Below are 27,952 nucleotides of genomic sequence, written 5' to 3' on the forward strand. Positions count from 1 at the left end.
TGAGTCTTCCTCCTAGTCTAATCCCATTTGTCTTTCGAGAGAACAGAGAAAAGAAAAAGAATCAAGCTTTCGTTGAGAGAATATGGCGGAGAGTAATGGTCGGAGGATCGGAGTGGCGGTGGATTTCTCGGAGTGCAGCAAGAAGGCACTGAACTGGGCGATCGAGAACGTGGTTCGCGACGGAGATTATCTAATCCTCATCACCGTCGCTCACGATATGCATTACGAGGATGGCGAGATGCAGCTCTGGGAGACCGTTGGATCTCGTACGGTTTCTCAAAACTCCTTTCTTGTTTGTTTTACTCTGAATTTTAAAAAAAAAACGCCTTCATCGTACGATCGATCTCGGTTTAGGAGTTTTGTCAAGTCTACTTGGTTTAGCCTTTTTTTATCTGATCTACCAAAAATATCTGTTTTGACTTTTACTCATGCATCGTTTTGTCTTATTAGTTAAGTTCGAGTTATGGGTTTTGAGTTCAAGTGTTTTCCTACAATGATCTTTCTTCTTGTTTTGACTCTTGGTTTTGTGTTGTCACGTTTCAGCTCTGATTCCGTTGAGTGAGTTCTCGGAAGCTGCTGTGATGAAGAAGTATGGAGTGAAGCCTGATGCTGAAACCCTTGACATTGCCAACACTGCCGCTAGGCAGAAATCTGTAAGCTTTCTTTTTTTCTCTCTTCAACGTAACTTAGTAGTTGTAAGAACAGTCCATGGTTTCTGCTGTTAAATGAAGATGAACTGTTGTTGTTGTTGTTGTTGTTGTTGTGAAACATGAGCAGATTACAGTAGTGATGAAGATATACTGGGGAGATCCTCGTGAGAAGATATGTGAAGCTGCTGAACATATCCCTCTCTCAAGCCTTGTCATCGGTAACCGTGGCCTTGGTGGCCTTAAGAGGTTAAACATTCCTCCTCTTTCCTTTTTTTCAACATCTCCTCTTACACATATTGATAAGTATGTAAGGAAAGCTTTTTTTTTTTTTTTTTTTGGCAGGATGATAATGGGAAGTGTAAGCAACCATGTTGTGAACAACGTGGCATGCCCTGTCACCGTCGTGAAGGCTCACCACTGAGCTTTGTGTTGATATTGGTCGGATAACCCGATAACCGGTGTATATCCTAAGATTTGTGTATCGTAATCTGTATTTATAACTCTTGTGTGACTTGTATGTTTGTTTATCTTGTGCATCTTTATCTGATTTCATGGGTCAAAAATACTTCTACCTTCTAATAAAATAAATACTCGCTTTGAGTTTTGGACCAAGTGATTTGCTTTTTCAAGCTTGTTATTGGTTTTTTTAATCTTGATATTTATATTAATTAGAAGTTTAAAACAAACTTTGTTTTGGACAAGCATGCCTTTTATTGTCTCTGCTACAAAAGGAAGTGCTAGTTTTATCATTTGAGGCAAAAGACTGATATAACATGCACACATGATCAACGCTTCTTACAATGATAAAACTTGTTAACTTAACTTTGGAAAATATTATATGAGAAATAGTTTACAATATATTAAAATCCAAATAAGTTGCTAAGACAATATATTAAGAAATAGAATATATTAAAATCCAAAATACAATATTGTTGCTAACTTGGTCACAAGCTATAATTGAATGTACCAAATAAGTTGCAAGACAATGTCACACATAATTATTTACCCTATTTTATATGCACTTTAATCATATTCATAAACCAAACGACCAACAAACGCCATAAGCATCATCGACTTTTCACACATTTCATTCATCGATCAGCCTTGACTTTTTCTTACCGTCTGGTTTGGTTTGGTTTACATGGACGATGTTCAAGACTGGTCCATAAAGCCAGTACCATAACCACTTGACCTTATGAACTTCTTTAGGAGAAGAACCACGATTGCTATTGCGAGACCAACCGCCGCCAACGTGAACAGTCTGTCATCGACTGGCTTCTGAGCCGCTCTTCTTACCATTGTCTGCTCACCACTTCCAGAAGCTTTTGCCGCAACCTCAACCGTTGCTAACGCTCCTGCTGTAGGACTCGCATTAGCCTCTCTATTGACTGCTTCAGCTGCTTCTTCGATTATTCGATCATCAGCTATGGTGTCTACTGTGACGATGGATGGTTCTTCCACTACTGTTATAGCTTCCTGTGGCTCAGTTTGGGAATGAGCTACTGATTCAGTGGAAGCAGTTTGGTTACATTCCAGAGGAAGAGGTTTTGAAACCACAGTCGCTTTGCTAAGGATGTAGTGATGAATCTGCACTTATTAAGAGGACATGAATACTAAAGTTGAAGATCAATAACAGATAAGCCATGTCATTAAGAGAAAACAAATCATATAACAACACAAAGAAAAGCTCAAGAGTTAAAGGTAAAAGGAGATAATAGTAGCTGTGATTTGCAGTTAAAATAAAGCAGAGTTTCTTAAAATATTTGTGAATAATGTTGATGCTTGTTAGAGCAAACATTAACTCTTCATCCCTAGAGATATGCGACCTTAATAGTATATCGTAACGCCAGTTTTTAACAGCAGCTATTCATATGGTTTATAAAGACAAATGCCAAAATCACGATAGAACAAATATTCAAATTTTAACCAGAAAGTTATGCTTAGTGGTAAAAAAAATAAAAAGGATCTTTAGAGGCTTAGTGTTAAATACCTCATCAATAACTTTCTGACGTTCAGGAGAGCCATACTTGGGAGGTGCCTCACGTGATTTAATGGCTAGTGTACGCCTCTCTTCTTTTGGATACTCTACTGATCCCAGTGCTCCGTTGGGGCTAGTAGGCATGAAGGCAATGAGAGCCACCAACGCAGTGCGAACTGCAAAGAAACAAACCTCAATCATAAGCGCAAAGAGCTAACTTATACTTCAACCATTAGTGCCATCACATTTACCACTCCATGAAGGTTGCCAGTGCTCAGGATGGTAATTAGAAATGCTCAAGCAAATCTTGGTATTGGTTTCAAAACGACCGTTAGGCTGAAAAAAAGCAAAGAGATTCATTATTATATACATACTCTCCAATTTTTTTCCCTTGCTAATGAATAATCCTTACAGTCAATAACATGAAGGAAGGAGGTTTGAAAGGGTAATCTGCAGGCAGCTGAATCCTCCCATGATAAATCCCACCTTCAAATTCAGTATCAGCAGGTCCTCTGATGGCGAATTGCCACTCAAAGATGTTCTCCTACAAGTTTGAATACACAGCGAAACAAACTATAACAAAAGTTATTTATCATGAACGATGATTGATCGCGATCACATAAATCACAAGGCACCATTTCTAGATCTATAGAATCAGAATTCGAATTGGATCTTCGGTGAACCTAATCTCCAATATCATCTCCTCTGATCTCTAAAGCTTGAGGAGGTTAACATTAGGTTACCTCAAGGGGGAGAGACATGAAATCATCAGATGGATTAGCTTGCATCTCCTTAACCTCCTGCAGAATCCTCTTCACGGCTGGATTCTTTCGGTTATACTTCTCATCGGCCATCTTCTAGATCTCACCGGAAAATGTAATCCGCCGTCGGAGTCCGGATCCGTATTTAAACTTAAACACGCAAAGGAGAGGAGTAGATTGCGTTGCGGTGAGAGAGACAACTCAAAATAATTCCAAAAGAATTAGTTTCCACGTCATCACTCTTTTAACTACGGATACGTGAAGGTGACAGTTTCTAACCATCTTAACGGTTTTGAATATGCCACGTAATCGTTGTGTCTTTACTGCCGTTGATGTGGTTGGACTTTAACGGGCCTTTGGGTGATTATTTAAAGCCCAGTAAAACGTGCACGCTACAAAGAGTATAGGAAGTCAAAAGCGTTGACTAGGGGTGGGCGTTCGGGTTCGGATCGGGTATTTCGGGTTTTCGGGTATTTCGGTATAGAGGTGTAGGACCCGTTCGGGTATTTCTATACTTCGGATCGGGTTCGTGTATTTTTAGTTCGGTTTCGGTTATTTCGGATCGGGTTCGGATATTTAGATTTTGAAAAAAAATTAAATTTTTCATTTTTTAAATTTCTTGTATTTAAGAATATAAATTTTACTTAACTTTTTTTTTATTTTTAATAGATTAAATGGTTAATAGATTTGGACATAACATTTTAAAACTAAAAATGCATTAATTTAGTTATTGTTTTAAAATTTTGGATCTAACTTTTTGTTAATTTTTGAAATAAAAAAAACTTGACATGCTTTTTAAGTGAGTACGAAATTATTTTTTCCGTAATTGCATGTATATCATATGAACTTAAAGTATGTGTAGTATTAATATAAATATTTTATATAAAATAAGAGATGTAAACTAGAAATATAAGGTTAATTATACATATGTTCGGTTATCTTCGGATATCCATTCGGGTTCGGATATTATCCATTCGGGTTCGGGTATCCAATCTCTCTTAATTCAATACCCGTTCGGGTATTTTGCTACTTCGGTTCGGATTTTGGTTCGGGTTTTTCGGATCGGGTTCGGGTGCCATTTCGGATATCGGGTAAAGTGCCCACCCCTAGCGTTGACGGGGACGGGATGATCGATGGAGAATCTTGAAAGTAGGAAGACCAAGCAACTTCAATGGAGAAACGAGGGGTTACTGACACGTGTCTTGATAACCGCCGTTCGATATACACCGAAGCCTAAACTCTGTTTTGGAGATGAGCTACGTTTTGTTTCTCCAATCTGTGTGAAAGACGAACTGAGGTTGTGATTTCAAGATATTATGCTTATATGTCTCTTTTTGACTAGATGTATCTGAGTTCGTACGTTCAATACTACTTCAATTATAGGGTGATAAAAATGATGTTGACAAAGAAACCCACTAGATCATGATCTAGATGTAAATTAGTACGTCAATGAAAGTCCCATAACATATGTTGATACGTGAAGATCACAAACATCAAGAAAACCCACATAAGTTGCTGGATAAGCCTTCGTGGAGGTAGTAAGATAACTAGAAATTGTTGGTGCAATTAAGGAATCGAAAAATGGATTAGGAGCATTAACAAAGCTAAAAAGCCCTCAATCAATAAAAAAGCATGGGTAAAAGTATCTTGATTGCAGCTATAGTCCCATTCACATTTTGTACACTATTTTGTGCCCTAAACCCTAATTTTCCAAACACTTCTGTTAGGAGTGAACCTAATCACCCCTTTGATACCTTAGAACACAAGTTGCTTTGATGCCAATTAAGGCCCCTCCTCAAAGCTAAGAGAGTTTGTGAAACAAACTAATAAAACAAAACACAAGTTACTACAATTTTCTTTTTTTTTTTCTTGTTCTCTTTCCCAACTCATGTTTAAATACAAAAGTAAGGAAACAAACTAATTACTACGTGAACATGGACATGGGCAACTAACACATCCACTACACCTTTCCACTAAACATAAAATAAATAAAGATAAACTATTGAAACTATTGATTTGATCATGGTGAAGCTGGCCACGTCATATTCTTCTCCAAGTTGTATCTCTTCGTACACTATGTTAAGCCCTAAAACCTGGCGCAGCGTATGAACTTGATAGTCACCTTAACCAAGAAGTTTTATAGAATCCTTGCTTGGGACATGTTTTACTTAATCAAGAATTCGAAGAATCCTTGAAACAAAATTTTTATTTGATGAATTTAATTAACTCAATGACGACGATGTCAAAAAAAAAAAAAACCAAATAAGAAACTTTCTATTTTATTAAACTCGAAACTGTCTAAAACAATGAATCAAAAACAATGGTTAGATAGAAACTCTAAACTCTATTACCTACCCTACGTACTTGTCGTGCAATATGACCATAAATTTATGTGGTGTGCAAGCTGCTTACAACTAGAGTCACGCTTATTGAAACAATAGCGACGATGATATCGGATCTTCCAAGGGACATGGCAGAGGAGGTACTCTCTAAGCTTCCTATTACAGCTCTGCGAGGAGTGAGATTCACCTGCAAAAACTGGAACACTATTATATCAAACGATCGGAGCTTTACAAAAAAAGTACACCAGTGCTGCAAAAGCAGAAGGATAGGAAGGAGTTTCAGGGGGTGATGTTTCTCGACTACAAGATTGATGAACATCAATCTCCTCAATCCATCAATCGAGCGTATAGGTAAACTCGTCGACCCAGACGACAATACAGCTGATGGAGTGATCATACTACGGTTATTAATATATATATATTCTCACAAAATTTTGGTTGGATCAGTTCTCATTGCACCAGCTTCCCCTCCATTCACTTGGTTTTGCTCTTCTTGGTTGGTGTCTTGGTCACAATCTAACACCCTGTCTTTTACTTACGGCCACGTACTTACTCCACACTTGATAACTTGTTAGAGACAGAACTACAAGCAATCAGTTCAAATACCTAAAAAATATTTTGTTTGTTGGAATTTGTGAAGCATCTTTAATGTGCAATGGAGACCTTACTTAACGGTGATGGTTGAACAGGTGCATTTTGTGCAACTTATCAACTAGATGTAAATCAGTACGAACAATTCCATAAGTTGATACGTGAATATGAAGACAAAACATAGGGAAACCCCCACATAACTCGCTGGATAAGCCTTAATAGAAGTATAATAAGATAACTAGACATGCTGGTGCAACCAAGGAATCTTAATGGGCTAGGACCATTAATAACCAAAAATATAGCTGAAGTCTCTTTTTGCAACCATAGTCCCATTCACATTTTTGTACTCTACTCTAAGCCCTAGCCCTAAATTTCCAAACACCTTGTACCCTACGTTAAGCCCTAAAACCCTAATCGTATACGACCATAATTTTTATCCGGAAAAGAAGAGGCTGGCTTCGATCAAGGTTACTGAAACAATAGCGAGGATGATATCGGATCTTCCCAGGGACATGGAAGAGGAGGTGCTCTCTAAGCTTCCGATGACATCTCTGAGAAGAGCTCGATTCACCTGCAAAAGATGGAACAACACTTTATCAAAAGATTGGAGCTTTACAAGAAAGTACAATGGTGAAGCAGCAAAGAGGAAGGAGTCCCAGGTGGTGATGATACTCGAATAAAGGTTTAGTTGATGAGCCTCAACCTCCACAATCCATCTCCATCTATCGAGCCTATAGGTAAACTCGACGACGCTGGAGTCGACATAATTAATGTCTTTCACTGCCAAGGTTTGTTGTTATGCGTTACCAAAGACGGAACTAGGCTTATTGTTTGGAACCCTTTTAGTGGACAAACAAGGTGGATCAAACCCAGAGATTCTTACCACAGATGTGACAGGTATGCTCTCGGATATGAGAAGAAGAACAACTACCCGCTAAAAGTCTTGAGATTTGTGGATGACTACTACCGCAACTTAAACCGCCGAGTATATAAGTTTGAAATCTTTAATTTAAACTCTAGTTCATGGAAGGTTGTTGATTTCAATCCAGACTGGATTATACCGTATATTTACCCCGGCTTGTCTCTGAAGGGCAATACTTACTGGTTTGCCGAAAACAAGGTTGCACCAGGCAAAATAGGAAGAGTTTTTTTACTCTGTTTCAACTTTACAACAGAGAGTTTTGGACCGCGTCTGCGTCTGCCTTTTCGCGGTCGCTATGGAGATACATTGACTCTATCTAGCGTTAGAGAAGAGCAGCTTGCTGTCTTGTTTCAAGAATGTGCACCTGTATACATCTTGAAGGTTTGGATTAGTAGCAAGGTTGGTCCCAGTGCAGTGTCGTGGAACAAGGTGTTCTTATCGGTTGATATGAGACCACTAATCGGTTTTCAGTTTCATTGTTTCGCTGGAAGTTTCTTTGTTGATGAGAAGAACAATGCCGTTGTGGTTATTGATAAGACTAGAGGTCTTCCTTTCACTATTCGTAATATGGCTTATGTTCTTGGTGAAAATGGATACTTCAAATCAGTCGATCTTGGTGATTTTGCACCCATGAAGTGCTGGCCACTTGTGTGCTCTTATGTTCCAAGCTTGGTGAAATTCTAGCAATCTGCGCCACCAGGCAACCAGAGAAACACATCACCCTAATCTACTAACTTGTTATTGTCGTGTTTAGTTACTGTTTTCTTTTTTCGTTTACTAGTTTGTATTTCTTACAACATTTCTCTAAAACAGTCAAATACATCTTAGATTGTCTTTTCCTCTAAAAGTGATGACGTCTAGAGTTTGTTCCTTGGAAGCTTTCTTTAGCATTGTATATTACCTGAAAAAGAAAGGAGTATCTCTTCTTTCTAGACTCTTCTTGATAGCTTGTTGGATTATAATGATACAAGCAAGCTGGTCAAGTACTTTATATATATTTTGTTTGTTGTAACTTGTGAAGCACCTTTAGTGTGCAATGGAGACCTCACTTAACAGTTTTTGATGGATGAGCACGCGTTATTTACAATGTCATTGAAGGCTATATCGCTCTCTTGATAGCATGCCTTGTAAGACTTATTATGTGATCTCGCATAGTTACCTGGTGACATACTCTTAAACTGGTAAACATTTTTGGATGTGAACATTTTTCCGTATCCTCTTAACACATATCATTATTATGAATTGATTTAACTAGGTCTGAATGTTATGAAGACATGTTCAAGGAGCTGGGAGAGATGTTCGACATCGAGGATGATCCTCATAGAATCTACCAAAAATAATGGAAAGTTGTTCACACGGATGATAAAAGATGAAACGATGATGCGGTGTACAACTCTTTTTTTTTAGTCTCAATAGAGCTGCATATGTCAAAGAGACGCATCATTTTTAACAATTGTTAGGCCATGATTAACCCAGGTCTCTTAACTGAGATTCTTAGTTTTGGTTAAGAGACGGTTTTTAGCTTTTAACTATGAAAAGCTAAGAACCGTCTCTTAAATAAGAGATATTAGGCCATCAGCATTGAGAGTTCTAATGGGGTTCATAGGCTCGGGTTCATAGGCCCGGAAGCCAAAAATAAATCAAAAATTGGGTTTATTTCCGCGACCCGCCTCTTATTACTGACTCCGTATGAGCCCGGTTCATGCCAGGTGTCACCCACCTATTGGAAACGCGTTCGCGAGTTCACGAGGAGGAAAGCGGAGAGAAAGCATTTTCTCTCATTTCTCAAAAAAGCTAGGGTTTCTCTCCGAAAGGCGATTTTGGTGCGACGGTGACCGTTCTTCACTTTCCTCTATCTACTCGACGACGGAGTGTCTCCTCTACGAGCCGAGGTAAGTATGGAGTTGATTCACGGTTTAATCAAGCATTTTTCGTGTCGAAACCGATGTGGGGGACTCGAAATAGATTTTGTGGTTTCGAGTTTGGGTTCGAAATCGGAAAAGGGGTTTTCGCTATATGGTTTTAAAACCTCATGCGGGGTTCGATTTATCGAAATTTAGGGTTTGTTTATCTGGGATTTGAAATCGATTTGGGGGTTTCGAGTTATGGTTTTAAATCTGCATGTGGGTTCGATTTATGGGTCGTTTCATCATAATTTTCCGTGATTATTTCGTAATCTGTTTTATCTTTGTTGTTTAGATGGATCCCGTGGAAGATAGAAGAAATACAAAGAGGCAAGAGGAGTACTACAACAGTATGGGAAACGTGGCCGATTCAGAATATGGGATTCCCAGGAGGTGTCCCTGTGGTGGGAGAATCCGAGACGAGGTTCGCGTGAAGGAGAAGTACGACACTCTGCCTGGGAAACGCTTCTTCACGTGCATCAACTACGAGGTAAGAGATACAATGCAGATGGGTTTGAAGAAGTATAGATTATGTTTTAGTGACGCGAGTCTAATGTGTTTATGTTGTCAACAAGGCTGATGGGTTTCATTACCGTCAGCCTTGGGTTATAGGTGTGCAGGAGGAGATCGAAAGTCTGCGTAGGCGGGTGGAGAAGGCTGAGCAGGTGATCAAGTTGGTGCCCAATCTCAATAAACATATCGACACAGTTGAGGTTAGTGAACTTTTTAAGAGTATCGAATAGGTAGTGTAAAGATTTGTAAAGTTTGGTTATTTTTAAGTCCGTAACACGGTGTGTTTGTTTCCATCTGCAGGCAGAGGTTAACCGCCTCAGTTTGGCGGTTGATAACCTCACTGCTGAGATTTATTCTCTCACTGTGCAGGTCGCAAATCTGGAGAAGGTCTGCTTCGAATAAAAACCTTAAGGTAAACACTCAAGCTTAACTAAGCTTAACTGAACTGAAGTATTTAGCTTGCTCTGCTGAATGCTCTGATGAATGTTGAACTAGAGGTGAACTGAACTAGATAGAGTAGGTAACTGAACTAGAAATGAAGTGAACTAGGTAGACTAGGAACTGAAAAACATTAATTATCAGTTGGTTGGTTGCTCTGATGAATGCTGTTTTGAATACTCTCTGTCTACTTCTTGTACTAGTTTTTTAAAACAGATTTGATGTGTAATGAATGCCGTTAGAGAACAACTTGTTGTGTAATTAACTTTAATGAATTTTGGTGGTTAGACTTACTTTAATTGCTCTCTCTTATCAAAGCACAATGGTAGTTTAAAAACATAGTTAGAAGTAAAAAATCTGAAAACCAAAACCACGTTTAAAACACCACCCCAAACCAAAATGGAACCGTTTTCTCTAGATTCTCCCGGGTTTATGAACCTTTTATCTTCCCAGACCAGTCAACCCATAGACGTAGGGTCCATAGGCGTAGGGTCTTCTACTGTTCCAAAACCGGTGGAGAGGAAAAAGTGGACAACACAAGAAGATATTGTTCTGATCAGTGCTTGGCTGAACACCAGCAAGGATCCGATAGTTAGTAACCAGCAGAAGTTAGGGTCGTTTTGGAATAGAATAGCAGAGTACTTCAATTCAAGCCCTCAGCTGAGTGGCTACGCTCCTAGAGAGTGGAGTCAGTGTAAGCAGAGGTGGGGAAGAGTTAATGAGCAGGTCTGTAAGTTTGTGGGTAGTTATGAGACGGCATTGAAGGAACAAGCTAGTGGTCAAAATGAGAACGATGTCATGAAGTCTGCCCATGACATCTTCTTTAACGACTACCAGCTCAAGTTCACACTCGAGCATGCGTGGAGGGAACTGAGGTTTGATCAAAAATGGAGATCAAACTCTGTTTCCAGAGATGGTCCAAAAGAGAAAAGGAAGGAAGCTGCGGAAACAGAACCTGAGTTGGAAGAGGTTAGGCCTCCTGGTATTAAGGCTTCCAAAGCTGCGAAACGAAAGAAGCACGGGAATGAAGCAGCTCTTGATCAGATAGAGAGCATACTAGCAAAGAAAACTATCATATCAAACCGGAAAATCCTTGATCGTCTCTTAGGAAAAAATGCAGATACACTTTCTGATCAAGAAAGGACACTCAAGAATAAACTGATATCTGAAATGCTTTGAGTTGGTCAGTGGGTAATTTTTTTGTGATATGTGATTCGCCTCTGTTTTGTGTTGTCTATTTCTTCCTACAATGTGTTGTGTAGACTATTGTCTTGAGTGATATGTGATTTCTTGAGTGTTGTTTAACTTTTGTGTTGCAGGTCACGGGTTGCAGGAAGTGGATGCTTGTACTTGTGTTCCAGTCGCGGGTTCACGCTTTCTCTGTTTCTTTTATGTACCTGTCTTTTAGCTTTATGTACCTCTATTTTAGCTCTATGTATGTCGGTTTCAATCACGGGAAAGTGTAGAATGTTGGATATTTCTACACTTCTATGTTATGTAATCACGGGTGTATGTACCCCTGATAACTTCATTCACGGGTGTAAACATTGTCTCCCTATATATATTATGTTTGTCACTTCTCTTTGGCTATCATTTATAAAATCTTCAATGCAACTTCTCTTTCTTTCTCACTTGTCTTTGTGAAACACAAAGTATTTGTGTATCGACCCACTGCTTTCCTCATCCTCCTCTACACCAACTCTCTCTCTCCTTGTATTTAGGTATGTAAGCAACATTTTAATTAAGGTTTGTATGAAACAAAAGATATAATCACATATATGAACCGTTGCTTTTTTTAAAAAATGAACCGTTGCTTTTTAAACGAACCGTTGCTTTTCTTACAAGTATTGTGTATATTCTAATGAACCGTTGCTTTATTTTTATATGAAACACCGATTTTGTTTGAAACATATATGAACCGTTGCTTTTTTTTATATGTATATAAAATACAATTTAAAGAAATAAATGAAACAAACAACATTTTGTTTAATTAATATGATAATAATTTTTTTTTTAATATGTACAAAGGATGTCTTCCTCATCAAGTGATGAAGTAGATGAAGCTTTAGATGAAATTGTGGACGAAGTAGTCGATAATTACATCGACTCAATGGTTAATGCTCAAACCAACAAGCCGAAGCGACGAAGTTATTCGAAAGAGAGCGGGAACTAGGACACAAACAACTATGGAAGGATTATTTCGCGGATAATCCAACATACCAGCCGGAAATGTTTAGGCACCGTTTTCGAATGAACAAAACTTTGTTCCTTCGCATAGTCCAAAGCCTAAGTACTGAACTGCCATACTTTCAGCAAAGAAGAAATGCTCATGGGAGGTTGGGGCTATCTGCACTTCAAAAGTGTACGGCAGCAATACGTATGCTGGCATACGGACAATCGGGAGATATGTATGACGAATATCTCCGACTAGGTGAAAGTACTTCACGTTTATGTTTGGATAATTTCACTAATGGGATTATACAATTGTTTGGAGCTGAGTATTTAAGAAGACCTACACCGGCGGATCTTCAACGATTACTCGATGTTGGAGAGGCACGGGGGTTTCCAGGGATGGTAGGCAGCATCGATTGTATGCATTGGGAGTGGAAAAACTGCCCAACGGCTTGGAGAGGGCAGTTTACACGTGGTTCAGGAAAGCCGACAATTGTCTGAGAAGCTGTGGCATCACAGGATCTTTGGATATGGAACGCATTTTTCGGTTTACCAGGTACTCTCAACGATATCAATGTTCTTGATCGGTCTCCAGTTTTTGATGACATTTTACAAGGTCGAGCACCTAAAGTTAATTTCAAGGTCAACAACCACACCTATCATATGGCATACTACCTTACTGACGGAATTTATCCGCATTGGGCTACATTTATCCAATCCATCCCACTTCCTCAAGGTCCTAAAGCAGTGCGGTTTGCTGAACGCCAAGAAGCCACTAGAAAAGATGTCGAACGTGCTTTTGGAGTATTGCAATCGAGATTTGCAATAGTTAAAAACCCAGCTTTACAATGGGACAAGGAAAAAATAGGAAGGATTATGAGATGTTGTGTTATATTGCACAATATGATAGTCGAGAACGAAAGAGACGGATACAACCAAATTGATACATCAGAGTTCGAGTCGGGAGAGTCAAGCAGAAGTTCCCAGGTGCGAAGAAGAGAAAGTTTGAATGTCCATAATTTCCTTGGCATTCGCACTGAAGTTCGAAATTCCAATAAACATAATCGTTTGAAAGCTGATCTCATCGAAAATATCTGGCAAATGTTTGGTAATGTAGATGATTGATCGTTGTATGTTCATGAATTCTCAATGTATTGAATAAATTTTTTTTATTAATATATTGGTTATTGCAATCAATTCTTAATGTATTCAATATTTTAAAACTTATTATATTTTAAAAAAAAAATATTATTTTATTTCTATGAACCCCTTCTGCAGGTTCACCAATGCAGGAACACAATCGATAGAGGTTCACAACTATTTAAGGTCCCACCCAAAAAATAATAAAAAAACCTTATGAACCCCAAGAGGGGTTCACCAATGCGGATGCCCTAAGAGACATTTCTTAACCAAAAAGTATAAAAAAAGTATCAAATAATAAATTAAGAACTCCAAATAGAGACCGGGGTTAATCATGCTCGAGCATCATCTACAGTAAGTGTCTTTTTTCTATTGATTATCATTTCGGTATTGTGTTTTGTGATGCAGTGAGTTCTGTGGATTGTGCTTTTGATTCTTGTTTGTTTGTTTGTGTGGAAGTTACTATTTATTTTGAATACTTTTTTTTTTTTTGGAACGCATTTTGAATACTTCATTTCAAGTGGAACAAAAAAAAAAGTATTTTGAAAGATTTTATTATGGTTACTATAACTATGTCACTTTATGTTCTCCAGAAATAATTCAAACATGACAGAACTTGAATTCTGCAAATGTGCAAGTCCCAGAGAAACCCCCAACTCTAGAAACAGACAAATATCTTTATTGGTCAACATGATGAACTTTCCTTGTATATATACGTTTTATCTTGACCGCATATTTTTTAAAGTGCATGAAAAAGTGTTACTAAGTTAGTGCAATGAAAATGTTTACTGAGGTAAATGCGTTGAATACGTTACTGAGGTCACAAAAGCAAAAAAGAGCTTGATATGGAAACTATTTTCTAGATTATATATACACAACTCAATATTGAGTGAAAGAATCATTCATTCATATACAATACTTTAAGAGAAAAAATAGTAAAAATAGGAATGGGTTCTTTAGTAGTGCTTATTTGTCTCTTGATCATGAGTATGTGTATATGTGTAGCGCTGTCTCACGCTCAAGATGATTTCTCTTTAACCGGTTTCGATAACCCAAGAACAACTGTGGTGATTATCAATGATATTGCAGGTTATCTTCCATTGCGATATCATTGTAAATCAAAAGACGATGATCTTGGAGACCGAACTATGGCACCAAGAGGATCGTGGTTCTTTGAATTTAAACCTAGTGTTTTTGGAAATACAAAATTCTATTGCAGTTTCAGCTGGGGCAATGAGTTGCATTATTTCGATATCTACAGACAGAATAGAGACAGACTGTTCGCAGAGTTTGGGTGTAGAAGATGTGAGTGGAAGATACGCAAGACCGGGCCTTGTAAACTGAACAAAGACAATGGAATGTTTGATGTTTGTTTACCTTGGAATTAGCCATTGTTTAAAAGCAATTAGCTAGAATATCTCTATTTCCACATATGCTTTGCTAACGGCAAAATTAATAGAAGTAATAATATACATATACATTGCATTAGCTTGCACGTAACGTTATTTCCATGATTTATGACATTTACAATAAAAGAAATTTAGCCCATCCTCTTTGATACTAAACACAAACTATAACAGCAAACAAAGTTAATGATAATTTCTAAAGAGAAAAAGATAGACAACAAATTTAAGACAAAGCTTGAATGGGTCGATGGAGCCTTCACGATTAAATTGGACAGCTGAAATTTAGTCACTTTAAGATGTGACATTGAAAACCAGCCCTTACCTATGAGAGAAACCAAGGTAATGTCTTAATGGAGACAACATCCCATTTTCAAAAGGAGGTGACAACTCTGGGGAGCTTGCCATAGAGGGAGAGAAAGGAAAATCGGTTGGTTACGTGAGAATAAACGTTCACCATTGAAAAGATGGTTTCATCATAGCAGCAGAGTGGGGGATGAGACCTATCGGAAAATCAGACCAATTATTAATTTTTTTAATCTCTTACAGCATTTCTCTGAAACAGTCAAATGCATCTTAGATTGTCTTTGCTTCTAAAACTGCTGGCATCTAGAATTTGTTCCTTGGAAGCTTTCTTTAGCATTGAAAAAGAAAGGAGTGCAACTGCTCTTGAGACTCTTCTTTAAACTCTTATTTAAGTTTGAATGATCTGATTTGTCTTTGTAACTTAGGAAACATCTTTAGTGTGCAATGGAGACCTCACTTAACAGCTTTGAGCGATGAGCACACGTTTTTTACAATGTCATTTAAGGCTATATCTCTCTGTTGATATCATGCCTTGTAAGACTTGTTATGTGATCTCGCATTGACTCTTTTAACTTATCAACAGATATATACAAATATCTTTAGGGTCAACATGATGACATTTCCTTTGTATATATACGTTTTATCTTGACAGCATATTTTTCAAAGTGCATTAAAAAATGTTACCAAGTTAGTGCACTGAAAATGATTATTGAGATAAATGCGTTGGATACGTAACTGAGGTCACAAAAACAAAAAGATCTTGGTATGGAAACTATTTAAGAGATTATATATACACAACTCAATATTGAGCGAAAGGGTCGGGTCATTCTCATATACAATACCGTAAGAGAGAAAAATAGTAAGAATAGGAATGGGTTCTTTAGTAGTGCTTATCGGTCTCTTTATCATGAGTATGTATATGTGTAGCGCTGTCTCACGCTCAAGATGATTTCTCTTTAACTGGTTTCGATAACCCAGAAACAACTGTGGTGATTATCAATGATCTTGGAGGTTCTCTGCCATTGTGATATCATTGTAAATCAAAAAATGATGAGCTTGGAGACCGAACTATGGCACCAAGAGGATCGTGGTTCTTTGAATTTAAACCTAGTTTTTTCGGTAATACTAAATTCTATTGCAGTTTCAGCTGGGAAAACGAGTTGCATTATTTGGATATTTACAAACAGGATAGAGACAGATTGTTTGCAGAGTTTGGGTGTAGAAGATGTGAGTGGAAGATACACAAGAACGGGGCTTGTAAACTTAACAAAGACAATGGAATGTTTGATGTTTGTCTTCCTTGGAATTAACCATTGTTTTTAAGGCAATTAAGAACATCTCTCTATGTTTACCTCTTTGTTCTAAATAGCAAATTAATAGAAATAATACAAATATGTTTATGGAATAGACCAGACCTATTATAGAGATCATATCCATGAGTTTACAATGGAGGCGACCAATGAGATGAAATGTATATCAATGCTTGATTTTAAAACATGTGTTCATTATTAAATAAAAATGTATCTTTCATTAAATGTTTTACGCATTGTTAATCCATATATAGTACAAAACATATAAATTAATACTCCAGAAATTAATAAATACAATAAAATAATAATCTCTTTCTGAGTTGAGTTCAAAATATGACGACTTAAGATAATTCGTAAATTCTCAAGCTTTTCACAGCAACACATGTTTAATCCATATGATAGTGAATGATACTACAAGCGGCACAAAACCATTTAGCTGGGTCTCTTTTGCCTTTAATTTACGCGTATATATATATAGGTCATCCAAATGTTTAAAAAAAAATAGGTCATCCAAATGGTAACACATGAATTTCATTTTGTACTACTTCTTTGATTTTTCTCGTACTAGTGGTGATTGACATTTACACATGTAAAACACACACAAATGTATGACAATATTACACTCTCTTAGACATACGAAGACCACACTTGCTCTCAAAATAACAATCAGACCCCAGTTCCAGCCATATTAATGAGGTCAAATATAAAGATAAGTGTAACAATAAAAGCGCAGTCGACATTAGGGTAAACTGTAGCCACTAGTCTCTCTTCTCCTTCATGTACCTGTATATTACATACATATACTTGTAAGAAAAACAACTTAAAGATCTATTAGGAACGTTTTCGTCGCGTCTAGTTTTAATTAGTTTACCTGAGCGATTACTTTCGTTGAATCTCCAACATAGATTGTGCATGCACGCTTCATAAACCGACCTTTAATAGTGAAATCACAAGACGCTTCTTTGGTCTGGTTATGTTTCAAGAATACTTCAACTCTTGTTTTTAGTTGGACCGATGAGGATCTTTTAACCGTGAATATCTTATCATCTAAATCACCTCCTCTATACACTTGCCATCGATCGTGCTTACTAGTCACCTTTTACATAAAATTTAAACCCCAGAGCATAAGAAAACTCATAAAATCCACCGGTAAACAAATGAAATTATAACTAAGGGTGAAATAAACTAAACAAAACCTTCATTTTCATGGTGACGATGGGAGAGTCGTTAGGATCAAGCAAAATCCTCTTGTTGTGGAGACCGAAGAGAGGCGTTTTGACTTTGAATACTTTGTTTCCGTTGGCATCCTTCACCGTGTCTCCGACGATGGTAAGATCTGAAGGCTGAGGACGAACAAACTCAGATCCTATGATTGGTATCGTGTTGCTCCTGTTGTTGAGATCTTGTTCTGCCATTACAGTTGTGTTGCTCCAGAGAGATGATAATAAAAGAGAAGTTTGATCAAGTTTGAATTTATTGAGTGTGTTTGGTTATGACTTTTTCCTTTCAAAACTAAAATACTCATTCAATTTGTTTCAGTGGTGTATACAGCTATACAATACCTAAATGATTTAAACATGATGTATATCTGTGTAGATAAGATTTAATTTGTAAGCGTTTCTATTATTAAAAATCAACAATTTCATTTGTTTATTTGCGATCAAATGGGTATTACCAATTCAAGATTAAATTAGAGCTAGCTATCGAGAAGGAAGAAGGCTTCCATATTACCGTCACTTTACAGGATTGATAAAAAGTTAAAAGAGTAAAGAACAACAACAGATGCGATCACTTGCTAAGGAAAAAAAATATGTTACAACTTTATAGTTATGTTGAAAGTGTGACAATCATATAGTAGTGTTAATCGAATATAGACTATAACTTATGGTGTATTGCTAATATTTTTCCTATATATTCTGTTAATCATAATAAAAAATCCAAGATTATGCTGAACATGTTAAAATATTTTTTTTTGTTCATCCATGATCTCAATTCCAAGTCATACCATCTTAAAATATTTGTTTGTTTTAGGTTAAACAAAAAAAAAACAAATGTTAGCTGAGTTAAACCCAAAAACGACATCGTTTAACAGACATTCTCCTGGAGGTTTAGACCAAAAGCGATTGTCGTCGTTGCGGTCACTCTCTTCCGGACACAAAGCGTGACATGAGAGGAGGCTTTGCTTCTTCATCTTCCAGAGCAGCGGCGGCGGCGGCAGCAGCAAAACCATCCGAAACCCTAAACCCTAAACCTTTATTCCCCTCAGGTAAACCCACAAACCCAATCGACCAGCGTCACATCTCCCAAATCATCCGACGAAAAGACTGGTTCTTGATCCTGAACCAATCCCTCACTTCCCATCGAATCAATCTAAACCCTCGATTCATCATCAGCCTCTTGCAGAACCAAGACAACCCTTTACACTCCCTCCGCGTCTACCTCTGGGTCTCCAACACAAACCCGGTTTACTCCAAGGACCAGTCTTTGAAAACCGTTCTAGGGAATGCTCTGTTCCGCAAAGGCCCTCTCTTGCTCTCCAAGGAGCTTCTCAAGGAGGTTAGAGACTCAGGGTTTAGGATTAGTGACGAGCTGATGTGTGTTTTGATCGGGAGCTGGGGGAAGTTGGGTTTAGCTAAGTACTGTAACGATGTCTTTGCGGAGATATCTCTCCTTGGGATGAAGCCAAGCACGAGGCTTTACAATGCTGTGATCGATGCTTTGGTGAAGTCCAACTCTCTTGACTTGGCTTACTTGAAGTTTCACCAGATGCGTGGGGACGGTTGTGAACCGGACCGGTTTACTTATAATATACTTGTGCACGGTGTTTGCAAGAAAGGTGTGGTTGATGAGGCGGTGAGGTTGGTTAAACAGATGGAGAAGGAAGGGAACTATAGAGCGAATGTGTTTACGTACACGATTTTGATCGATGGGTTTTTGAGGGTGGGGAGGGTTGATGAGGCGTTGAAGCAGTTTGAGACGATGCAAGCGAGGAAGATGAGTCCTAACGAAGCTACTGTGAGGACTTTAGTTCATGGGGTGTTCCGTTGCTTGCCCAAGTGTGAGGCCTTTGAGGTTCTGCTTGGGTTTATGGAGAAAGAGACGATCTTGCAGAGAGTAGGGTATGATACTGTGTTGTGTTGTCTTTCGAGTAACTCAATGGCTAAAGAGACTGCTATGTTCTTGAGGAAGACAGGTTATGTGCCGGATAGCTTAACGTTTAATGCTGCAATGAGTTGTCTTTTGAAAGGGTTTGATCTTGTTGACACGTGTGGGATTTTCGACTGTTTTGTAAAGAGAGGGGTTAAGCCAGGGTTCAACGGTTATCTTGCGGTGGTTCAGGCTCTGTTGAACGCTCATAGGTTCTCTGAAGGTGAACTCTATCTGAAACAGATGGGTGTTCACGGGCTTATATCAAGTGTATATGATTATAACGCGGTGATAGACTCTCTCTGCAAGGCTAGACGTACAGAGCGTGCGGCTATGTACTTAACAGAGATGCAGGGTAGAGGTATTTCTCCGAGTCTCGTAACTTTCAACACTCTTCTCAGCGGGTATAGCTCAAGGGGAGATGTGAAGAAGGTTCGGGAAGTGGTGGAGAAGCTTCTGGACCATGGTTGCAGACCAGACGTGATCACTTTCAGTTCGGTTATAAACTGTCTTTGTCGTGCCAAGGAGATAAAAGATGCGTTTGAGTGTTTCAAGGAGATGTTGGAATGGGGGATTGAGCCGAACGAGATCACGTACAATATCTTAATTCGTGCGTCTTGCTCCGTGGGGGATATTGGTAGATCAGTGAAGCTGTTTGCGGAGATGAAGGAGAAGGGGTTGAGTCCAGATGTTTATGCGTACAATGCGGTTATTCAGAGTTTTTGTAGGATGAGGAAGGTGAAGAAAGGTGAGGAGTTGTTTGAAACGATGTTGAGGGTTGGTTTGAAACCAGATAACTATACGTATAGTTGTCTTATTAAAGCGCTAAGTGAATGTGGTAGAGAGAGTGAAGCAAGAGAGGTGTTTAGTTTGATGGAGAGGCATGGGTGTGTACCGGATTCGTATACTAAGCGTGTTGTTGAAGAACTTGGCCTGAGAATGAGTGGACTGGAGAGAGAAACAGTGTCAGCCTCGTAGAAAAATCTGTCCTCGGTGAATGATTTCAAGTATTACAATGAAAGGCCAAGGGACCACAATGGTTAGCTGATCCGGAGAACTGGTCTGTTTAATCTCTCTATTATTAGAGGGGGTTCGTCTGGCTTCGTTTCAGGTTGAAAGGTCTTGGAAGGAACTGAATCTCAGCCACAATCCTGCTTCTTTGGCGCAGACACGAGAGAAACAGAGCATGAGTGGAGGAGAAAGCATAACAGTATGTTAGATTGATCAATGGGAGTGGCGGTTAGTACATGACAGCTAGCTCAATGCAAAAGATGTTTGTATTTCTTACACTTGGATGGATAATGTATTCACCCCCAAATGTACCATTACAGTGTAAAATTATAGAAAGCAATGTTCAAGTGCCTGACTCCTGACCATTCATGTATTACATGCTCTTGTGTGTTAAGCTGCCGCTGCTCTTGCTTGACTAACATTTGCTTCTTTGTAACAAGCTATGATATTTTGATTAATACCCTGTTCGTTTATCAAACGCCGCATTTGTCTCTTTTTAGCTCTGTATTTCCGTTGCTTTAAAAACAAGATTGCAGAGAAACCATTGAGCCGATGTTAATTATAAGAGACGCAGCGTTAGATTTCGGATGTTAATTGATCACTAAAAATTCTAGCGGCAATTACGACTCACGGCGGCAACAATTTTTACGGTTACGGCTAGATTCAGCGTCTATTGCAGTTGACGCTAGATTCTTGAGGATGAAGTAATCGGAGCCGTTGACTCTAGATTCAGCATCTATCAAAAGAACATGACTTAAGTAGTTCCATTTTGTGCAAGATTGTACATCTTCATCATTGTAATGTCATTAGTTTTCTAGTACAATAGTATAAAAGTATAAAACTGCTGCCTCATGTTCATGGGCTTGGACTACTGAGTTAGGCCTAATGGTTTTTCTTTTACACGTATTCTTAGTTAGCATAATAGTATGTATGTATTCTTGTTATATACAGACTTTGTTTAATGAGGAAAGAGATCTTTTCATTCACAGTCTCATTTTCATCTTATCATTTGAAAAGAAAAAAAATTAAAATATGATTTTCCCTCGTTTTTTTTTCCTACAGTTGTTGAGTTGAGTTCTGGCGGGTGGTTCAAAAGTAAATTACAAAAAGTCCCCGCTCGAGGGTATTTTAGTAAATGCCTCATCGCCGAAAAACTAGGGTTTCCGCCCCCGTCTTTCTCCCCGATTACAAAGCCCACCTCCGTTTGTTTTGTCCGCTCATACACCATTCACCGTTTCTCTCTCTTCCTTATCATCAAACTTGATCTGATTGGCGCCTTTGAAAATGTCGGAGGGATCAGAAGAAACGAAGACAAAGATCGATTCCGCCGGAGAGTTATCGGACGTCGATAACGAGAACTGCAGTAGCAGTGGAAGTGGCGGCGGCGAGACGAAGAAGACTTGCGTTGATTGCGGAACATTCAAAACTCCTCTCTGGCGCGGTGGCCTTGCCGGACCTAAGGTGAGAGATTGTTTTTGCTTTTGCTGATCTCGTTGATCGTTTCTTTAACCTATGATCTTGATCTCATGGATATGCGTTTGATTTATGCAGTCACTGTGCAATGCTTGTGGGATCAAGAGCAGGAAGAAGAGGCAAGCGGCTCTCGGGATCAAACCAGAGAAGAAGATCAGAAAAAGCAACAGCTGTGAGAGTGATCTAAGCCTCGAAGATGATCGTAACGTCAATAACAAGATCAAGAAAGCTGATGATCATACTAGTACTAGTAGCAGCTGCAGCAAAAGAGTGAGTAAGTTTCTGGATCTGGGATTGGAAGTGCCGGTGATGAAGAGATCATCGGTTGAGAAGAAGAGGCTGTGGAAGAAACTCGGCGAGGAAGAAAGAGCCGCCGTGCTTCTCATGGCGCTCTCTTGCGGCTCTGTTTATGCGTAAACGATGGAGATCAAAACTTCTCTGTTTGGTGTCGTTAGGGAATAATTAAAGTGAGGGGTTTTGATTAATTATTTAATTAACTTAAGACAATAGAGATAACTGTGTAATAGCTAGTGATGTCGGGTTTTTTTTGGCTGGTTCCCACTAATGTTATGTGTTCTTTTGCTAATCACGTTTTAAATTTTGTGTTGAGAAGAATAACAATTAATTCAAGGTGTTTTTAAATTTTTAATCATTGAGATTTGGTCCTACGCTCGTAGTTCTCACTCGCTTACTAGTGCGCGTGGGCTCAATTTTTTATAGCTAATAGGCCCATATAAATGGGCTTTTCGCCGTAATCAAGAAGCGCGTGGTGTTGGTTGTCTAGTCTCCATCAACCGCACCACTTTTATTTTTGTGTGCTGGTCCATTGGCGTCACCTCTCATTTGATTTGAATTTATAAAATGATGACGTGGCTAACCTAAAGCCGTGAACCTCGCAACCTATAGAACGATTCAATTAAGTTGTCTCAACGGGCGTTCTTTCACGAAACCCCCTTTTTCTGGTTTACAGTCAATTAAAATTAAGACCATTACTACCTGATGTAAACATTGTAGAAACCGGAAAACCGGATCAAAAGAAACAATATAATATAAACGATGTTAAGGAAAATATATAGATGATTCAAAACTGTAATGAAAAAGAAACCATGGAGTTGAGACGAATCTCTTTCCTTAATTTTTAATATTCGCTCCGCTAGTGCGACAGATCTGTACGAATATGAGTTCCAGGATAAAACTATGATAGACTATCACGCGACACTCGTGAAGAACCTCTAACGAACCAATATTTCTACGAAACACTCCCTAGACTTATATACGCTATAGGATTTGCTGGTTTTGGTTGTGAAAAACGTAATGAAAAACGATGGAAGAGACGAGTTTATAAAGAAGAGAAGACGAGCCACTTTCCGTAACCGTTGCAGCACGTGCGCACGATGGCACAAATCTCACGAGGATCTCGGAGGCAAGATGTTACGAAACTTCCTCCGCAAGATTTTTTCTCGTTTAAACTTATCGTCAAAAAGAAAGACATCGTGTTGTTTTTAAACGAATTATGTGTTGTTTAAATAAAATGCATGCCCTTTTTCGGGAATTAAATGACAAAACGTTGAGCTTAACTTGGTTCAAAAAGAATCTTATTGGGCCGGAGACCCTCCACCAAGACCTAAGCCCAAGTCCACGCCCACGCTGAACCTGCCGGACGGCAGCGGCGGCGCGTGGAGTGCCTTCCTCTCTCTCTAAGCCGTTTGAGTAATGATAATACATGAGCATATATATATCACTCAGACTTGTTGATGTTGTCCAATGTGGGACAAACATCATTTTCTCATTTATTTGACAATTATTTGGGATGTGATCCGTGTTATTTTTGTTCACAATTTACTAAAAGTCAATGGGCTTTTAGTTGATCCAACAACCCCACATAAATAGAAATGACTCAAAATATATGCAAACTAATTATACTTATTCTAATCCTAACTAGACAGACTTATCGAGAGTGTTTGCGTTTACAATCAATTCAAATTAAGACCATTACTACATGATGTAAACATTACATTCATAAACATGCTTTGTATGAAAGATACATTAAACATATATAAACTAAGGAAGTTTTTTCTTTTAAACTATAGACTAGATGTTAAAAAAGTTTATAGATTTGTTCCTGAAGTAAGGAGCAAGACGTTATGTGTTTTTCTTTGAAAATGATTGAGCAATTAGGAGCTAATTAATAGTTATAACCTAAAATTCAACATAAATAGATTTCAATTAAAATTTCATAAAGTTAGACTATTAAAACACTAAATAAAGAAATATATGTTTTTTAATGATGATATATTATGAAAAGATTGCGTAGTCGACAAACAACAATATTATCTGTTTTATTAAGATCTACGCCTAACTACATCATCCGAACCATCTTATGAAAATCCACATTTGACCGAGTTTGCACCATGTTGAAGATCTATTATAAGCTTCTCTTTCTTAATCTGCATAATTGTTTAATAAATGGTTTTTTCTGAAATTATATGTTTAAGCAAAATATAATTGGCGAAGCTAGCGATTTTTTTTAGATTAAGAAGACATCGTTTAATCCTTGTTGAATTCCACACCATGTGTTCAAGCTCTTTGTCTTTATACAAAAACTAGGCCATCCACTATGGAATATCGAATCAGTAAATTCACATTAAATCCAATGTTTCCAAACTCGTATTTCCGTATATATAAATCTCCAAAGCTAGAAAAACACGTTTTCCTTTATATTTTTCGCGAAATTAATGCAAAATGGGTATAAAATCTTCACAGGATATCTCATATACTAATATCAGTCTAATTCCATTGCAAATGTTCCATGAACAACACTTAAAAATCATGGGCACTGATGAAATAAATAGTAAGAAATATTTTCATAATAAATCACTACCAAACAAATACTATAACCCTCAATGAATAAATTTCTATATCGATTTGTTGACGCGGTAACAAATGGCTCATTTTGAAACTTTTTAAAGTATATCAGCCTCTTTCAGAATTGTTTTGTAAAACCTTTTGTTTACTACAACAAGAAAGAGCACCAAACTTTTGAATAATTCTAAAACGCAACCCCACTAGGAAAGCAATCAAACACCAATGTTAACGCGCACATAAATTTCATTACAGCGTCTGACTAAGCTGTTTTTTTTTGTTCAACGCGGTCTCTTCATCTCTTCAAATAAGAAATAAAATCTCTCATTTTTATTCTTCTTTTCAATTTCATAAAATCCAAAAAGACAAGATCTTTCTGAGGAGAGAGAGAACTAATGATTCTCATGGGGTTAGCTCCGAAGTTGATCCTACTGCTGTCTCTCTTCACAACGATTCAACTAACGTCGTCTCAGCCTCGGCAACGATCCAACGATTCAACTCCTCCTCCTCCTCCTACTCCTCCTTCTCCTCCACCAATCTCTCCCGACGCTGTCCTCTGCAACGGCATCTTCGTCTCGTACACTTACTCAACCGGGACCCAAATCAAACCAAACGACACTAAGAGCCAGCCGTACCGGTTCGAGTCCGTGATCACCGTCCTAAACAACGGCAGAGACGAGCTTAAGTCGTGGCTCGTCTTCGTCGGATTCGCTCACAAAGAGATTCTCGTCTCCGCCAGCAACGCTATTCTCGAAGACGGGTCTAGCCTTCCCGTTAGCGTAGAGAACGGTACGACGTTTGCAGGGTATCCCGCGGCGGATTTGAAGTCGGCGATCATGACGGCGGGTGACATCAAGCAGATGGAGGCACGTGTGGAGCTCGTGGGTACTCAGTTTGGTGTTGCCCCGCCTGGTATTCCGCTTCCTAACAACATCACTCTTGTTAATGATGGCTGGTCATGTCCCAAAGCCACCAAACGAGGTACATATAACAAATAAACATTAATCAAATCTTGAAATTGGTTATGTAAAATGAAATTTGATTTTGTTTTACATTTTTAAATTTGATAATTCAATATGTTTGGTAAGAATTATTGCTTTTGATGATGTGTGATCTTGTGTTTGCTAATCTCACTAAGAAAGTGTAACACATTGATTAGTTCTATTTTATATTTAATCATACGTTGAAAAAGTCTATTGCTTTTGTTGATTTCTTGTCACATGTTTGAATTAGTATTCAGTAGCATATCAAATTAGACTTTTAAGTTGCTTAGTAGAATGGTTCTGTCTTTGAATCTTTGAATCTTGTCACACATTTGAACATAAATATTCTTTTGTGTGTGTTTACTGACATTTTATAATATCATTCTCTCTGATTTTATGTCAGATGGAAACATTCTGGAAGTGTGTTGCATGCCAGACCCTAAAAACGAAACAGACCCCATTGGTGAAAAGTTGAAACCAAGGCAAAAAGGAGACTTAACCATAATGTACGACATAATCAGACCATACGCAACAAGCTACTGGGCGCAGGTCACCATAGAGAACCACAACCCCCTCGGTCGTCTCGACAACTGGGACCTAAGTTTCGAATGGACGAAAGACGAGTTCATCTCCCAAACCAAAGGAGCTTATCCAAGCGTTGTGGATGCATCGGCCTGCATCGATGGCCCGCAAGGAAAACACTACGATGCAGTTGACTTCTCCACCGTCCTGAGCTGTGCGAGGAAACCGCACATCATAGACCTCCCTCTGACTAAGTACAACGACTCCAACCTCGGACTCAAACCATACTGCTGCAGAAACGGAACCATCCTGTCGCCTTCTATGGATCCAACCAAGTCGAAGTCTGTTTTTCAAATGGAGGTTTACAAAATGCCTCCTAATCTCAACATCTCCGCCATCGCTCCACCTTTGAGCTGGAAGATCAAAGGTAACTTTAACCCTGATTACAAATGCGGCCCTCCGGCTAGAGTCAGCTTAAGCGAGTTCCCTGATCCGTCCGGTTTGCCTTCGAACCGGACCGCGTTCGCCAGCTGGCAAGTGGCGTGCAACATCACTCAACCAGTTACCCCCAGCTGCTGCGTGTCTTTCTCCTCTTACCTCAACGACTCCATCATCCCTTGTAATACCTGCGCTTGCAGCGACTGTTCTAGCAAGAGAGTTGATAAAACGTGCAGCACTACTTCCCCGGCTCTTCTCTTACCTCCTCAAGCTCTTCTCATCCCCTTTGAGAATCGAACCAAGTTCGCTGCATCGTGGGCGAATTTGAAACACAGAAAAGTTCCAACTCTGTTGCCATGCGGAGACTACTGTGGAGTCAGCATAAACTGGCACTTAGCCACTGACTACCATCGTGGATGGAGTGCTAGAATCACGATTTTTAACTGGGGAGGAACCAACTTCGCGGACTGGTCTGCCGCGGTCGAGCTGAAGAACGCTGCCCCGGATTTTGAGAAGGCTTACTCGTTTAATGCAACGACCGTTGCTGTTGATGGGAAGAACACCACTGTTTTGATGGAAGGGCTTCCTGGTCTGAACTATCTCGTTGCGGAGGTGGATGCGAAGAACCCGAGTAAGGACTATCGGGTGCCCGGTAAGCAGCAGTCGGTTATCTCTTTTACCAAGAAACTGAATCCTGGGATTAAGGTCGGGGCTGGAGAAGGGTTTCCGACCAAAGTGTTCTTCAACGGTCAGGAATGTTCGCTTCCTTCTATAATACCTAGCAATGGTCACAAAGGACGTGTCTCCACATTTCTTCTAATGGTGTTACCAGTTTTTGCTCTCTTGAGTCTTTGGGTTTAAGAGTTGGTGGTTCTTTTTCTAACCATATACTACTAGTAGTGGTGGTGCTTTGTGCAGCGTGAGATTCTTTTTTACTTCTTTTATTATGGTTAGGTTTTGGTATACACACATTTATTGAACAGACGAATCTGTGGTTTGCAGTCCGGTTTACTTCCCTCTCTCTCTTGATAAATTAGTCTAATATCAAGAACCAAAATAATCTCTTAGGAGAGTAAAATATTTAAC

At 38.8% G+C, this 27,952-nt stretch overlaps 9 protein-coding genes and 1 pseudogene across 9 annotated transcripts; 8 read left to right on the forward strand and 2 right to left on the reverse strand.

Annotated features, from left to right (window-relative positions):
- Window positions 1-82: 82 nt before the first annotated feature.
- LOC103839523 (universal stress protein A-like protein) lies at window positions 83-1,071 on the forward strand. The gene is given in 4 exon segments (NM_001301917.1): window positions 83-266; window positions 544-653; window positions 778-896; window positions 993-1,071. Coding segments are annotated over 4 exon segments (492 nt in total).
- A 451-nt stretch (window positions 1,072-1,522) lies between these two features.
- Window positions 1,523-3,643, reverse strand: LOC103839514 (ubiquitin-conjugating enzyme E2 32). The gene is made up of 5 exons (XM_009116016.3): window positions 3,372-3,643; window positions 3,041-3,172; window positions 2,880-2,964; window positions 2,641-2,804; window positions 1,523-2,237 (listed from the first exon to the last, which is right to left on the reverse strand). Exons 1-5 carry the CDS (start codon window positions 3,480-3,482, stop codon window positions 1,803-1,805), a joined length of 927 nt encoding a protein of 308 aa, XP_009114264.1. The 5' UTR covers window positions 3,483-3,643; the 3' UTR covers window positions 1,523-1,802.
- Window positions 3,644-3,930: 287 nt separating this feature from the next.
- On the forward strand, window positions 3,931-13,690 carry LOC103839497 (annotated as a pseudogene).
- Window positions 10,499-11,278, forward strand: LOC108871382 (glutathione S-transferase T3-like). Its single transcript, XM_018658004.2, has one exon. It carries the CDS (start codon window positions 10,499-10,501, stop codon window positions 11,276-11,278), a length of 780 nt encoding a protein of 259 aa, XP_018513520.1.
- On the forward strand, window positions 12,129-12,772 carry LOC117127113. Its single transcript, XM_033276415.1, has 2 exons — window positions 12,129-12,212; window positions 12,413-12,772. The coding sequence occupies exons 1-2, from the start codon at window positions 12,129-12,131 to the stop codon at window positions 12,770-12,772; spliced, it is 444 nt and encodes a 147-aa protein (XP_033132306.1).
- A 233-nt stretch (window positions 13,691-13,923) lies between the features above and the next one.
- LOC103839487 (S-protein homolog 2) lies at window positions 13,924-14,916 on the forward strand. The gene has a single exon (XM_009115990.2). It carries the CDS (start codon window positions 14,359-14,361, stop codon window positions 14,797-14,799), a length of 441 nt encoding a protein of 146 aa, XP_009114238.1. The 5' UTR covers window positions 13,924-14,358; the 3' UTR covers window positions 14,800-14,916.
- A 2,018-nt stretch (window positions 14,917-16,934) lies between these two features.
- On the reverse strand, window positions 16,935-18,100 carry LOC103839475 (protein LURP-one-related 13). Its single transcript, XM_009115981.3, has 3 exons — window positions 17,627-18,100; window positions 17,302-17,526; window positions 16,935-17,213 (listed from the first exon to the last, which is right to left on the reverse strand). The coding sequence occupies exons 1-3, from the start codon at window positions 17,843-17,845 to the stop codon at window positions 17,097-17,099; spliced, it is 561 nt and encodes a 186-aa protein (XP_009114229.1). The 5' UTR covers window positions 17,846-18,100; the 3' UTR covers window positions 16,935-17,096.
- Window positions 18,101-18,332: 232 nt separating this feature from the next.
- On the forward strand, window positions 18,333-20,985 carry LOC103839464 (putative pentatricopeptide repeat-containing protein At3g16890, mitochondrial). Its single transcript, XM_009115975.3, has one exon. It carries the CDS (start codon window positions 18,597-18,599, stop codon window positions 20,553-20,555), a length of 1,959 nt encoding a protein of 652 aa, XP_009114223.1. The 5' UTR covers window positions 18,333-18,596; the 3' UTR covers window positions 20,556-20,985.
- A 575-nt stretch (window positions 20,986-21,560) lies between these two features.
- On the forward strand, window positions 21,561-22,710 carry LOC103839456 (GATA transcription factor 17). The gene is made up of 2 exons (XM_009115967.3): window positions 21,561-22,049; window positions 22,140-22,710. Exons 1-2 carry the CDS (start codon window positions 21,873-21,875, stop codon window positions 22,476-22,478), a joined length of 516 nt encoding a protein of 171 aa, XP_009114215.1. The 5' UTR covers window positions 21,561-21,872; the 3' UTR covers window positions 22,479-22,710.
- Window positions 22,711-24,865: 2,155 nt separating this feature from the next.
- On the forward strand, window positions 24,866-27,933 carry LOC103839446 (COBRA-like protein 8). Its single transcript, XM_009115957.2, has 2 exons — window positions 24,866-25,904; window positions 26,310-27,933. The coding sequence occupies exons 1-2, from the start codon at window positions 25,319-25,321 to the stop codon at window positions 27,725-27,727; spliced, it is 2,004 nt and encodes a 667-aa protein (XP_009114205.1). The 5' UTR covers window positions 24,866-25,318; the 3' UTR covers window positions 27,728-27,933.
- Window positions 27,934-27,952: the final 19 nt, after the last annotated feature.

The sequence above is a fragment of the Brassica rapa genome, chromosome A01, assembly GCF_000309985.2.
Source record: "Brassica rapa cultivar Chiifu-401-42 chromosome A01, CAAS_Brap_v3.01, whole genome shotgun sequence".
Lineage (NCBI taxonomy): Eukaryota > Viridiplantae > Streptophyta > Magnoliopsida > Brassicales > Brassicaceae > Brassica > Brassica rapa.